The following is a 13,190-nucleotide window of genomic DNA, read 5'->3' on the forward strand; positions in this document are numbered from 1 at the left end:
CTTAACGGCTCTTGTAGTCATTGGGCAGTTCGCTCGAGGTTTGCCATGCCAGTTACCTGCACAGAGCAGGGATGCCACACAGAGAGAGAACACACACGCAGCCAAACATCTAACGACAATGCCATTCATCTTCTGACTTACGTATTTGAGATAATATGGTCAGTTACTTTATTTTAAAGCTGGTGACTATCCCTTTGTTTGTTCCAGAAGGCTTTTATTAATCTGTAGAAAAACTGGGAGGCTAGGCAGGGGGTCATCACAGCTATCATACTCTTTTCCCTTGGAAGTTTGATTTAAGTGCAGAGCCATCTAGTGGAAAAGAGGGACATTTTTTTACATGAAATTTTCCCAGGATTTGAAAATGTACTTGTTTCTCATTTTACTTAAGTGATGGTGTATACGCTTAATTTCAGATTTCTAAAGGGAGAAAGATGAGGCAGTTCAAGAAAGAGGTATTAAATTTGCAACCTGAGCTCTAACATGCCCTACTTCTGTTGCCTTGGGAAAGTTACAACTCCCTCTGCCTTAGTTTCCCTGTCCTTAATACAAGTACAATAATACTTTCCTATCTCCAAGTGGCATTGTGAAGATTAATATTTTATAAAGCACTTTGAGGATGAAAAGTGCAGATTATTATTATTAAGCTCTGGTCTGGGTAATTTGCTTGTACAACCACAAGTGCATTGGCAGGGATGCTGAAAGAGAAGATGGATTAACTTTGTGGCATGTTCTCAGCAAATTAAAACAAACCTTGGCACAGGTGGGATGAGGGATTCTCTCATAGACAGAGTTTTGAAAATAATCTTAAAATTGGGACTTTTTACAATTCATCCTTGAAGACTTGTCTCTCTGTAATTACAGCTTGAGGGGTAGGAAAGGGGTTGGAGTTATTACTACTGGAGATGATTGTGGTGCCCCCTTATATCCATTAGCCCAATGGATAGAGCACTTACCCAGGCTGTAGGAGACTCAGATTCAAATCTCCACTCTATCTGACCCCAGGACTCCCCACCTCCCAGGATAGTGCCTTAACCACAGAGCTGTAGGGTATTCTGGGGGGATTTAGACTCAGACTCTAAGGTCAGAAGGGACCATTATGATCTAGTCTGACCTCCCGCATGATGTCCCAGTCTCTCCTGTTCAAGTGGTTCCACTTTATATACACATTTAAATATTCACTGAGCCAGAGACAGCATGAACGACTCTACAACCTAGTGGTTAGCACATTCACATTGGAGACCTAAGTTCCCTTCCCATTCCAGTGGCAGCGCCACCTCCTCCACTGTGTCTTGTGCGGGGTCCGATCTGGTAGGCATGCTCTAAGGCTGTTTACATCACTGTTGCGCCCACTGTTGATAGCGACGGTAGGCCTTTTTGCCAAAAATTCCCCCATGAAGAAGCCTCCTAAAAAATGAAAGGTTAGTTTAGTCTCCATGGCCCATTCACTGTTTGTCGTCTGGTGAAACTGACACCAAGACTGCCACTTGTGACGATTAATATTGTGGTGTAGAAACCTGTCCACTGAGATCTCAACTAAGGGCTTCCCTACACGAACAATTAATTTTGCAAGATGGATTGTGAATCTACCCAGCACAAGCCTGCTATGGAGCAACCGCCCATGTGGACCCTCCTGAGGCACATTAATGTGCTCTGACCTAGTCCCATTTCAATGATGACTAGATCAAAGCACATGAATGAACTATTAATGCATGTCAGCAGGGTCCTCACAGACAGTCCACAACAGGCAATTGAGGGGTAGATTCACCCCCCAGCTTCCCACAAAACTAAATGTTTGTGTGGACAAGCCCTAAGAGTTAAGACTACCGAATCATCTCACATAGGGCACCAATGAGCCAATCAGATGATAGCAACTTTCATTCACAATCAACCGAGGTTGGATTGGAACCAAAAATATAGAGATATAAGCCTCTGATCCCAATCCTGTGATGTGCTGATGAGCCACGCTGAAGTCAAGAGGAGTTGAAGCCGTTGAAAACCTTACAGGATGGATCTTCTATTGCATAACAAATCTAATGAACCACTCAGTCACCCCGCCCAGTCCATTCCATACAGGCAGACAGCCTGAAAGCAAACTACTATCACACCAGGGACTTCAGCTCTGGTTAGCAAGGAAGTGGTAAATCTTATACGTGTGTGAAAGAAAAGGAGCACTTACAAGTAAAAAGTTATTTAAAATTCAGTTTAGCTTTATAGTGATTTAGCCTTGCTATTTAATTAGTATGGTATTTAGAATGGCATGTTGTTTATAGTCATTGGTATTTCAATAGATGTTTAAGTGTTTAAAGTTTAATAAGCTCCTATTCTTAGCTGAACAAAAAATGTGCGTAATTACATTTTCAATTACTATAGAGAATTTTTTGGGTCCATGCAATTAATAAAAGCTTAAGGCATTTAAACATGATCTTGTTTTAAAAGCTAAATAGTTGAGCACTTCACTAATTAGCTCCAACTTAGTGTTTTTTTCCTAAATTAACAGAATAAAAATGTCATGTATTCATTTCCTTGTAGCTGATGGAGATACATGAATTTGTAAACCAGTTTAATTTTAAAACTGAACTGTTCCCATATTTAATTCCAAATCTTTTTTTTTTTTTTTAAAAAGGTACAGGTTATGGGTCAAATTAGTTTCTTGTGTAGCTCTACTGATTTCAGGGACTTCAGTGTAACTCCACATACACCAGGGATTAATTTAACTAGAATTCTTCATTATTATTTGATCCTAATTTTCTACATTATAATGTAGAATACATATAAAAAATTAAAAGTACTAGTTGCAAAGTACTTCATTCAAAAGACAGAAAGTGCCAGATATACATTTGCCCTTGCCACTTTAATTCCGTGCCTGTGTGCACGCAACCTGTGCACCTGTGCGCTGAATAAGGCAAGGGTCTGGGGGGAAAAATAGTATGTGACCTTGTAATTAAAGATTGTATTATAATCCATATACACAAAGAACCTGAATTAAAGTCGCATGGCCAACAATAAACCTGACATTTCCTAACTTTCTAAATAAGACAATCTAAATAACTTTCTTGTACCAGTCTCTTTGTATGTAATTTCCTGTTTTTTAAAAGGAAAAGGGTAAAAACAAATTATATTATGTAACAACCCCCCCGATCATATATCAGCAGGGTGTGATCCAGAAACTTTAGGACTGTAGCACAACCTCAACCACTTGAGCTACAGGACTTACTAAGGCCGTGGTCCCCAAACTGTGGGGCGTGAGCCCCTAGGGGGGAATGGAAGAACATTTGGGGGGGCGCAATGGGGCCTGGACCAGCCCCTATGGGGGGCAGGGAAGGAGCGCCACTCAGCACCGCTCTGCCCCCAGCTCTGCTCCAGCCCTGTCCCTAGCCACAGCTCTGGCCCTGGCCTCAGCCCCCGGCTCTACTCCCGGCCATGGCACCCATCTGTGGCTCCAGCCCCCACTCCTGGCCCTGTGCTCTCAGCCCCGCAACTATGTCCCCAGCCCTCAATCACAGCTTCCGGGGGGGCAGGAACAAGTTAAGGCGAGGGCGTGACCATAAAAGTTTGGGGGTCACTGAGCTAAGGGTATGTGTACACTGTAGCTGGTGGTATAATTTCCAACTCAGGTAGAGGTACACATGCTAGTTTTGATCAAGCTAGAGCGCTAAAAATGGCAGCATTGCTGTGAACAAGCTGCTTGATTATTTACCAAGGACTTGACTGTACCTGGCTGGCTATCCCATGCCACCGCTTATACTACTGCAGCTACACTGCTATTTTTAGCACTTTACTTTGATCAAAAGCTAGTTCATGTACATCTACCGGAGATGGAAATTACACCTCCGGCTGCAGGATACCTTTCATTAGCTGGTAGCAGGACAAAGCTGTTATTCCAGAGGCAGGACAGGCCACTAAGGACATCTTTGCCTGGCTCCTTTTCTGTTCTCTCCCTTCAGCAGTAGGGGAATCCTATCCCATATGGTGCCTAAGGGTGGGGAGGGCGCTTGGCCCAGTTCTCTCCCCTCCTCCACCTTCAGGAATTGTGAAAGCTTCTGCCCCATCTGGTGCCCCCAGAGGTGGGGGATGGTATGCTAAGGCCATGTGTCAGTGTAGTCAGGGGGCAGCATGGCCTCCACTTCACACGCCACCTCCCCACTGATACAGCTGCTCCCAGGCATTCCCAGTACAGTATGGGCTGCTGCTTTGTCAGCAGCATGTGCCCGGCCTTTTAAGCTACTATTCAGTTCTTTCAGCACACTGACAAAATTTTCCTGAAAAACACAAGCAAGAGAAGGGGAAAGGCAAATGTTAAACAGTTTGTAACAGCTAAACCTTAACAGAATTTCATGGGGCAAAGAAAAGGCACTTCTCTAGCCCAAGAACTTTCTCTCTGCCAAATTGAAAAGGCCTGCTGGAAACAATGGCGGTATTAGAATTTCTCAAAAAAAAGGTTGCAAATATCTTTTATAATGGAAAAAATGTAAGACAACCTAAATACAGGAGTCACTGCCAGCTTCCCCAGTAATAATGGCATAATGCCATGTAATAATAATGATGATGATAAGAATACCTAGCTCTGATATTGCATTTTTCATCAGTAGTTCTCAAAGAGTTTTACAAAGGAGGTCAATATCAAGATTCCCATTTTACAGATGAGGAAACTGAAGCAGAGAGAGAAAACATGTGCATGGCAGTTCATTTACAGATTAAAGATCAATATAATGTATATGATAGTTTTCTGATTTGATACTACAAATGCTGCACAAGACACTAGGACCATTCTGATTTTGAAATGTAAAATTACAAATATGAGTTATGATCTCTAATATAAATAGAACCTTACTAATTCTCACTTCACTAATCCAGACACTCCACAATGGGCACTCACAAAACATTGATCTCTTCCCCTTCTCAGTAAAGATATGATCAATTTTGCTGAAGACATGTCTTACATTACTAAGGCTTCATTAATTTCACAAAATATACTACGATATATATATTATTGTGCTATGAACTGTCACATCTTTAAAACTGAACTTATACTTAAAGTATAGTACATTCTGTGACTCAGTATCCTTGATCTTATTGTATTTGTCCACTTGCTCACTAATTTACAAATTAATTAATAAGCAATAATTCTCCCAGTCATATATGTGAATTAGCAAAGTATTACTGCACAATTTGCACTAAAGCTGTAGGGTAGACATAGCTTATGTCAGCGTAATTTATGTTACTCCGGGCTGTGAATAAACCACCCCCCGAGTGACATAAGTTACACCAACGTAAATACAGGCTTGGACAGCACAGTATGTCGGCAGGAGAGCTTCTCCCGCCGACATAGTTTCTGCTATTCGTGGCGTGGTTTTATAATGCCGACAGGAGAGCTGTCTCCCGTCAGTATAGAGTGTCTTCACTAGACTTGCTCCAGCGGCGCAACTGCAGCGCTGTACGTGTAGACAAGCCCTTAAACATCACCCTTTACAGGGTGATTTGCAGATCAAACACTGGAAACATTCAAAGATTAATAACAGTGAAAAGCAACAACATATTTCATTAACTTTATGAAATGGACTGAGCAATGTGAATAGTTATAGGAAGCACATTCTATATCTGGGGCATCATTACAAAACACATGCAGAGAAATCTTGGCCTTATTGAAGTAAATGGGAGTTATGTCACTGTCTCCAGCGGGGCCAGGATTTCACCCTTTGCCCTGACTGATACAAATGAGACTGTGGCATGGAAGTTGTATCAAATATTCAATTGATTTAAAATTTTTATTAAAGCTAATGTTAAAAAATTTATATAATACAGAGGTTGGGAAAAGAGTGTCTGTACATCTGGGTATAGTGCTTAGATGATCCACACACATAAAGTTAGTTTTTAAAAGTCATATGATACATAGAGTACATAATCAGCAACAACCCAAAGCAATCGTCCTGCTCGCCCGCCCCTAAGGCTGGCCCTGCAGGAACACCTGTGTTGTAACTTTGACTCTGAGATCCCACGGCTTTGGTCAAAACTCTAAGGGACAGATTTTCAAAGGTATTTAGACACCTTCAATTAATTCGGGGTTAAAATTCAAAATAAAATGATATGGACAAACTGGAGAAATGGTCTGAAGTAAACAGTTTGAAATTCAATAATGACAAATGCAAAGTACCCCACTTAGGAAGGAACAATCAGTTGCACACAGACAAAATGGGAAATGACTGCCTAGGAAGGAGTACTGTGGAAAGGGATCTGGGGGTCATAGTGGATCACAAGCTAAATATGAGTCAACAGTGTAACGCTGTTGCAAAAAAAAAAAAAAGGCAAACATCCTTCTGTGATATTTTAGCAGGAGTGTTGTAAGCATGAGAAGTAATTCTTCCGCTCTACGCCGTGCTGATTAGGCCTCAACTTGAGAACTGTATCCAGTTCTGGGCGCCACATTTCAGGAAAGATGTGGACATATCGGAGAAAGTCCAGGGAAGAGCAACAAAAATGATTAAAGGTCTAGAGAGACAAGATTGAAAAAAATTAGGTTTATTTAGTCTGGAGAAGAGAAGACTGAGAGGGGCCATGATAACAATTTTCAAGTACATAACTGTTACAAGGAAGGAGAAAAATTGTTCTTCTTAACCTCTGAAGATAGGACAAGAAGTAAGGGGCTTAAATTGCAGCAAGGACAGTTTACGTTGGACATTAGGAAAAACTTCCCGTCAGAGTGGTTAAGCACTGGACTAACTTGCTTAGGGAGGTTGTGGAATCTCCATCATTGGGGATTTTTAAGAACAGGTTTAAAGGGTGACCAGATGTCCCGATTTTATAGGGACAGTCCTGATTTTGGGGTCTTTTTCTTATATAGGCTCCTATTACCCCCCATCCCCTGTCCTGATTTTTCACACTTCCTGTCTGGTCACCCTAAGCAGGTTGGACAAACACCTGTCAGGGATGGAGAATACCTAGTCCTGCCATGAGGGCAGGGGACTGGACTAGATGGCCTCTCAAGGTCCCTTCCAGTCCTATGAGTCTAAAGCTAGAGAGAGGTGCCTAGTGAAATTTTCAAAAGCTCCTAGGCACTTAACTCCCATGGTCCCTCCCCCTTTAGTGTCCTGGGGGTGTGTGTAGGACGGTGGGTCCCCCCGCCATTTGTCTGCGGGGTGGGGGGAGGAGATCAAAGGGCGAAGTGGGGGGGGGTCTCTGCTTTAGCAGGAGGATGGATGCCCACAAGTGAAGGGAGATAGGGGATTTCCCCCGTGCATGGGCGGTGAGACCAGACACTGCCCACGCCCCAGGACTGGGGAGACTCCCCCTTACTGAGGCTGCTGGGTCTCTGCCCCGCCCGAAACGGACAACCCGCAGCGAGGAGCTCAGACCACCCCGCGCCTGCGCACTGCCTGAGACCTCCCTCTGCGGAGCCCTCCTCCTGCCGGTCTCTCTTGCCCATGCGCGGTAATGGCGCCTCCAGCCGCCCGGTCTCCATGGTAACGGAGAAGCGCAGCGGCCTCTCTGTAGCACTCACCGCCTCCTTGGCCTGGTGGGTGGTCTTCAGCGTCTGGTAGGAAAGCTCCATGGGTGCGGGCTATGCGGGGAGAGGCCCACCTCGCTCACGGCACGGGCGGGAGAGTATAACCCGTTCGAGGACGCGGGACAGCCACCCCACAGCGTCTCATCTGCACACCGCACAGGGGGAGGGGCTGTCTGAAGAACGGACCAATCCGCGGGCGCTGTCCGCAGCCCTAACCCGTCAGAGCACCGGGAGGTGGGAGGGAACGATCTTGAGAACTGTCCAATCAAAAGATGGGGCTGCTTGACTAACTGGCCAATCGTCATATAGGAAGCCAGAGCCCGCCTGTAAAACTGACCAATCACCACATAGGGTAGTGGCAAGCCCCCCCCCTTTTTTTTTTTACTCCTGAGGAAGTGAGCAGGTGGTTGTATGCTGAGCACGTGGTGCGCGGAAGGTCCCAGCTGCTCTGAGCAGCGCCGCCTGGCCGGCCATCCCCCGCTGCTCCGACCCTGGCCACCCCCTGCTCCGATTCGCCCCCTTTGCCACTTTTTAACCCCTGTCACAAGCAGTCCGCAGAATCTTACGGGCGTAAGGGCAGGGTGAAGGGCAGTGGAGTCAGCAGATGTACTGAGCATGCTCAGTACACACATTACTACACAGAGTTGTATCCTACACCACGCCGGCTGCTGCTCTTGCCCCCGCTGCTGGGGCGGGACCCGGCGACCCGCCCTCTGGAGGGTTTGGTAAGCACCTAGCGGGCACTGCCAGGAAAAAGTAACCCGCTAGTTCCCTTCCTCGCCGGGCACGTTCCGACTGGCCTGGGGCACCGGTCTGAGTGTGCCCAGCGCCCTCCCCCTGGCTTTTAGCTCCGTGTCCAGCTCTACAATGCCATTAGCTCCGTGCCCGGCTCTACAATGCCATTAGCTCTGTGCCTGGCCCCACATCATGGCACGGGCTGAGCAGTGTAGGACCCATGTCAACATGTTCCCACCCTGCCTTTAGCTCCCCTTGTGGCAGGACATGTTCTGATGGCTATGGAACACAACTCAGAATGTGCTCACCCCATGTTTTCATCCTCTGTCCATAGCAGGGTGTATTCAGAAGGAGATGGGACACCTCTCAGAACATGCCCACCCTTACAAACCACCACTTGCACCTGATACACCAGCTGTTGTTTGCCATCTGAGGAGGTGTGGAGCCAGAGAGATTAGTGGGTCAGGGAGGTATTTCTGATGGGAGGTAATATGGGGGATGTGGCTGAGGCAGGTAGGAGTGGGGCAGAGGATAATATGAGGGACATAAATGGGGGGTGGTGGGAGGGTGCCCCCAATAGACGATACCTAGGGGGCACCGCAGCTGAATTGGTTTAGGACAGTGCAAGTACAGATGACATGATGTTATCCAAAGATAATTGAGCCTGGTGGGTGTGGATGCACTGAACCAATTGAATTTAAAACAAGGTCAATACAACTGGTGGCTTAATTAAAAATGTTTCAGGTCACTAGCATAGACAAGGCCCTAATGGTAAAGCCAATCCTAAATCTCTAGTTTGCATCAGATAAGCCTGCTGCTAGTTGAAAATCAAAACCACTATTTATAGAAAGACCTGGAGTTCTACTCACTGAATGAAGATTCTGAAACAATGACAGGTATTCCCAACAACTTTTTAAAAAGGAATCTTCAAAATACATTGTAGCTATAATTATACTGAAAGCTATAGGTAAGATTGCAAAATGGTTTCAATTATGCCATTTCCATTAGATTCTGAAAAGTTTTCCTTTTAGGATGAAACTGCTCATATTTGGCCTCAGGCTAAAGGTTGGTTTTGTTTGTTCAGTAAGAGGTAAAAACTATATTCTCTTCCCATTAAAAAACATGAATCATAATAAAAAAAACATTAGCCAGAGCTACAGCAAAAAACTTCTATAGTGTGAAAAATTGCATGTATAAAATAGTACCTATTAAATAGTGCCTTTACAAGTTGTAGAAGACAATGTTTGAAAAAGAATAAGATACCATATAGACAACTAAGAAGAAATGGGCATTTAAGACTGGCTTGTTGATTTTAACAGTGCCTGAGCAGGCCTGTTTGCTTCTTTGTAATATCACTTTTGTATATTTTTCTCTCCATCCAGCTGGACAGGTGTAGGGCTGATAATAGGATTAAACTATACAAGATTGAGAATAGACTGCTAAGTGGTTTCAAACCCCCACTCCCCTCCTCAAAAAAACAAACCTTGACAACTGGGATAGGAAAAATGTCAGGAGTGAAAGTATTGTGGCGCTAGTAATTTTATTGGTTTGGGTGTAACCGTACCTCTACAAATTCTGATTTTTTTTAAAGGCCCTGATCCTTTAAGCACATGAATAGTCCCATTTACGCTAATGGAACTGTATGGTTGCTTAAAGTAAAGCACATATGTAAATATTTACAGGATTGTGGCATCTATTTCTTTCTCCTTCCATCATGAGAATAGGAGTCCCAATGAAAATATATTACTGTCCCTTTAATTCAGCCTAACAGAAAATATCTCCAATCAGGCAAACCTGGGAACTCAACATCTTCTCTCATTTCACGCTAATGGGATGTGAGCCTGGAAGCATAATTGGAATCCCATGAATACTAACATTATACATAGGAATTTCTCTTTAAGAATGATGAAAATAAAAAACTCAAAAGGTAACAAACTTACTCTGCTGCAACATTAAGGTTGTAAAGTTGAACTCCATACAGAAGTTAACATTAACGTGGTCCACATTGCACACCAGGTATGTTTTATTGTCTAAATAGATATGCATTAAACTACACACTTAGCAGGAATGAAAATACACTGCAATGTAACTGAGTTAATATTCCTGGAGGGTTAACTTCTACATTTCCTTATTTTTAATTTTAGCTCTGAAGTCATAACCATTACTTTGCATTAAAATATTTTTTGCATTTAATATAGCTTGCTCAATATATGTTTTAGATATGATATTAAAACTAAGCATATCCCTCCTCTTAACTCACCAAGTAAAAGACTGTTTCTAAAGAAGCCAAAGCTAATGAGTGGTGTTTTGTAATTGGTGTATTGATCATGTCATTTCTATGCATGCAGGTTAAAATGCCATCTTATAAATTTTGTTCCTTTAATGGTCAAAAATGGACTGCCACTAGAGCTATTTGCTATTCCATTTGGTCCCCAGCAGGTGTATTTACTTGGTGCAGAGACCATGCATCTTGGGGTGCCTCACTGGGAAAAATGTGCGACTCCCTCTGCAGGGTGGCCACCAGCATGACCACATCAGCTATCTTATTCTGAGCAGCAGTCTGGCCGTCCTGCTTAGAATGCAAAGCAGTAAAGATCTATCACATCCTGTGCAGCTCATTTCATATGTACAGTCCACGTGCCCCAGTGAAGCAGTGAGCCTCTATATGCTGCCTTTGTAACCCCGCTATCTGCCACACCATGGCCTTGTTCTGGTTCACCAAGACCTTGATGCATTCCTAGGGATTTTACTCCTGAGAGTCCTGGCCACCCATCATCAGGATTAGGTGTGGGATCCGCTAGCCTACCAGATCCTCCTTAGGGGCGGCATGGGACAAGCACAGGTGGGTGGCTGTGGAACTGCTCTAGTGACAGATTTCAGAGATGCCATTAGACAAATTTAGTCCTAGGGTGTCAGAGCCTTCCTCTGATGACAGGTATCTCTATTGCTGCTTGAGGATAATGATAGCTGGTTGGGTGGCGGGAGCAGGTCATCTGGTGTGGTGTTTGGCATACTTCTAAGGGAGCTCAATGATCAGGGGGTGGGGATGGTGAGATGGCTGCAAGAGAGTAAACATACTTTGCTAAGTCTGTGCTTGATTTCATTGGTGCAAAATCAGCCCCAACACCTAGTGATTCAGGATCCATGGACCCATGCAGTAATGACATACAGCTAGGACTATCCTTAGGCTGCTTTCCTGGGATGGGAGAAGGGGACATGCCCTGGAGTACTGGACAGTATATTACAATAGTGCTGTTGTCCATGCACAGGCAGTGGGACATATAACGGGTGCATCCATGGCCTGGAAACTGGGTTGATGTGACTACTCACCATTAAAGTGCATGATTGGCAGAATTGCATTGCACTCTCCTGCTCACTATGGGCTGCTGTGAATACTTACATCTTGTACGTGACCCACTGGGCATGTACAGTACTAGCTCTCCCTCCCCATGAAAGACATCACAGGCCTAGTGGAGCTAGCCACTTGTAGGTATTTTGGCAGCTGGTTGCTCTGGCACCTATGCACTTTTGAAAATCCCACCCAGAGTCTACCTGCATCTTTAGGTGCTTAAATACCTTTTGAAAATCTGGTCCTAATTCTCTCATGGAGGGAAGAACCATGAATAAATCATTCACAAAAAACTCTGCAGACGCACACACAGCCTCACTTGCTATGTATATCTCCTATGCTGTAAAGTGTTTATAAAAGCTCAAACCCCTATCTTGCAACTGGTTCTGCATGAGCAAGTCCCCCGGCTCACGGTTGCAGTGGGCAATTTAGTGGTTTACAAGGAAGTGGGCAATCAGGTAATCCAGGCCCTAAATCTAGGGTGTGTAGAGGGGAAAAACATACCAAACCATTTAATAGAAATATTTTAATTACATTAATAATGGTTAATTAAACAATTGTATTTCTTGATATTAAACATTCTCCTGTTGTGTTTGTAACCAGTACTTTGGAGCACTGTGCTAGTTATGAGAATAGGAAAGTAAAACAGGGCACACTTCTTTGTCAAAGCCAATCAAAGGACAAAAAGTAAGTAGTGAATAGTAAATTTAGATTGTTTCATTTTAAGCTGTTACTATTAGTACTATAACCAAGGAAGCATTACTTTAACCTGATAACATGCCTTTAGAATTGTAGTATATGGATTATTTTTATCAGCTGGTACAACAGATAGAGGGTTGATTTATACTGCTGCCTTCCATTTCTAAGCTTTGTTGTGCTAATCATCAGGGCTACAGGTTATTCCAGGAATAAGGCATAATGGTGTCTTTCCAACAAAAATTAAGTTTTCTTCAGCTATAGATAACGGAAGAATACGGCTTACAACAGGTAGAGCACAAACTGAAATTATAGACAGTAGGCCTGATTCTCTACCAGGCTTTACCTTGTGTAGGTGTTAACACCTATGTAAAGAGGGTGTTAAATGCTAATGAATTAGAATTCTCTCACTTTCATTGGTGCTAATATGTTACACTCTCTTTACACAAGTGTAACAAGACAATGAATCTGACTCAGAACTTGCAGCTTAAAGGTTAAACATCTGTATGGGTAAACATCATGAGCCGCATTCAGTTTGTAACGTGTTTCAGCTGCAAAACACAGCCTGTCCCTGCTGTTAGTTTGTAGTCATCATGCCTATACCTGCGATCAGTAAGGCTAAAGAACACAGGACATTGTTGGGGTGTAATGCTCATAAGCCTAATTTGTTAGATTGCTGTGAGCAGCTGTGGGGTTTCTAACGGCCTACTCTAGGGCTTAAACCCTGGCTCGCAGGCACCTCCTAGGCTTTACTCATGCGATCAATATTTTATTAGGCAACAAAACCATGGGAGAGTCAGTATTCACCAGCAGGCTTAGCAAATGGCCTTGAAAAGATTATTACTAAGCTAATGATGTATTTCTCTATTAACAAGCCTATCCCTATGAGGGGAGAGAGCACCCTAGTTC

General features: G+C 43.7%; 1 protein-coding gene across 5 annotated transcripts in view; it reads right to left on the reverse strand.

The window, feature by feature from the left end:
• KATNAL2 (katanin catalytic subunit A1 like 2) overlaps positions 1–7,646 on the reverse strand; it is a 50,405-nt gene extending 42,759 nt beyond the window's left edge. For all 5 annotated transcript variants that reach the window (XM_054031309.1, XM_054031306.1, XM_054031308.1 and 2 more), the window contains exon 1: positions 7,496–7,646. In XM_054031309.1, the coding sequence (XP_053887284.1) occupies positions 7,496–7,546 (51 nt within the window). In that variant the 5' untranslated portion in view covers positions 7,547–7,646. The remainder of the gene's footprint in view (positions 1–7,495) is intronic.
• Between the last annotated feature and the right edge of the window lie 5,544 nt (positions 7,647–13,190).

Source organism: Malaclemys terrapin, chromosome 6, assembly GCF_027887155.1.
Source record: "Malaclemys terrapin pileata isolate rMalTer1 chromosome 6, rMalTer1.hap1, whole genome shotgun sequence".
Taxonomy (NCBI): Eukaryota; Metazoa; Chordata; order Testudines; family Emydidae; genus Malaclemys; species Malaclemys terrapin.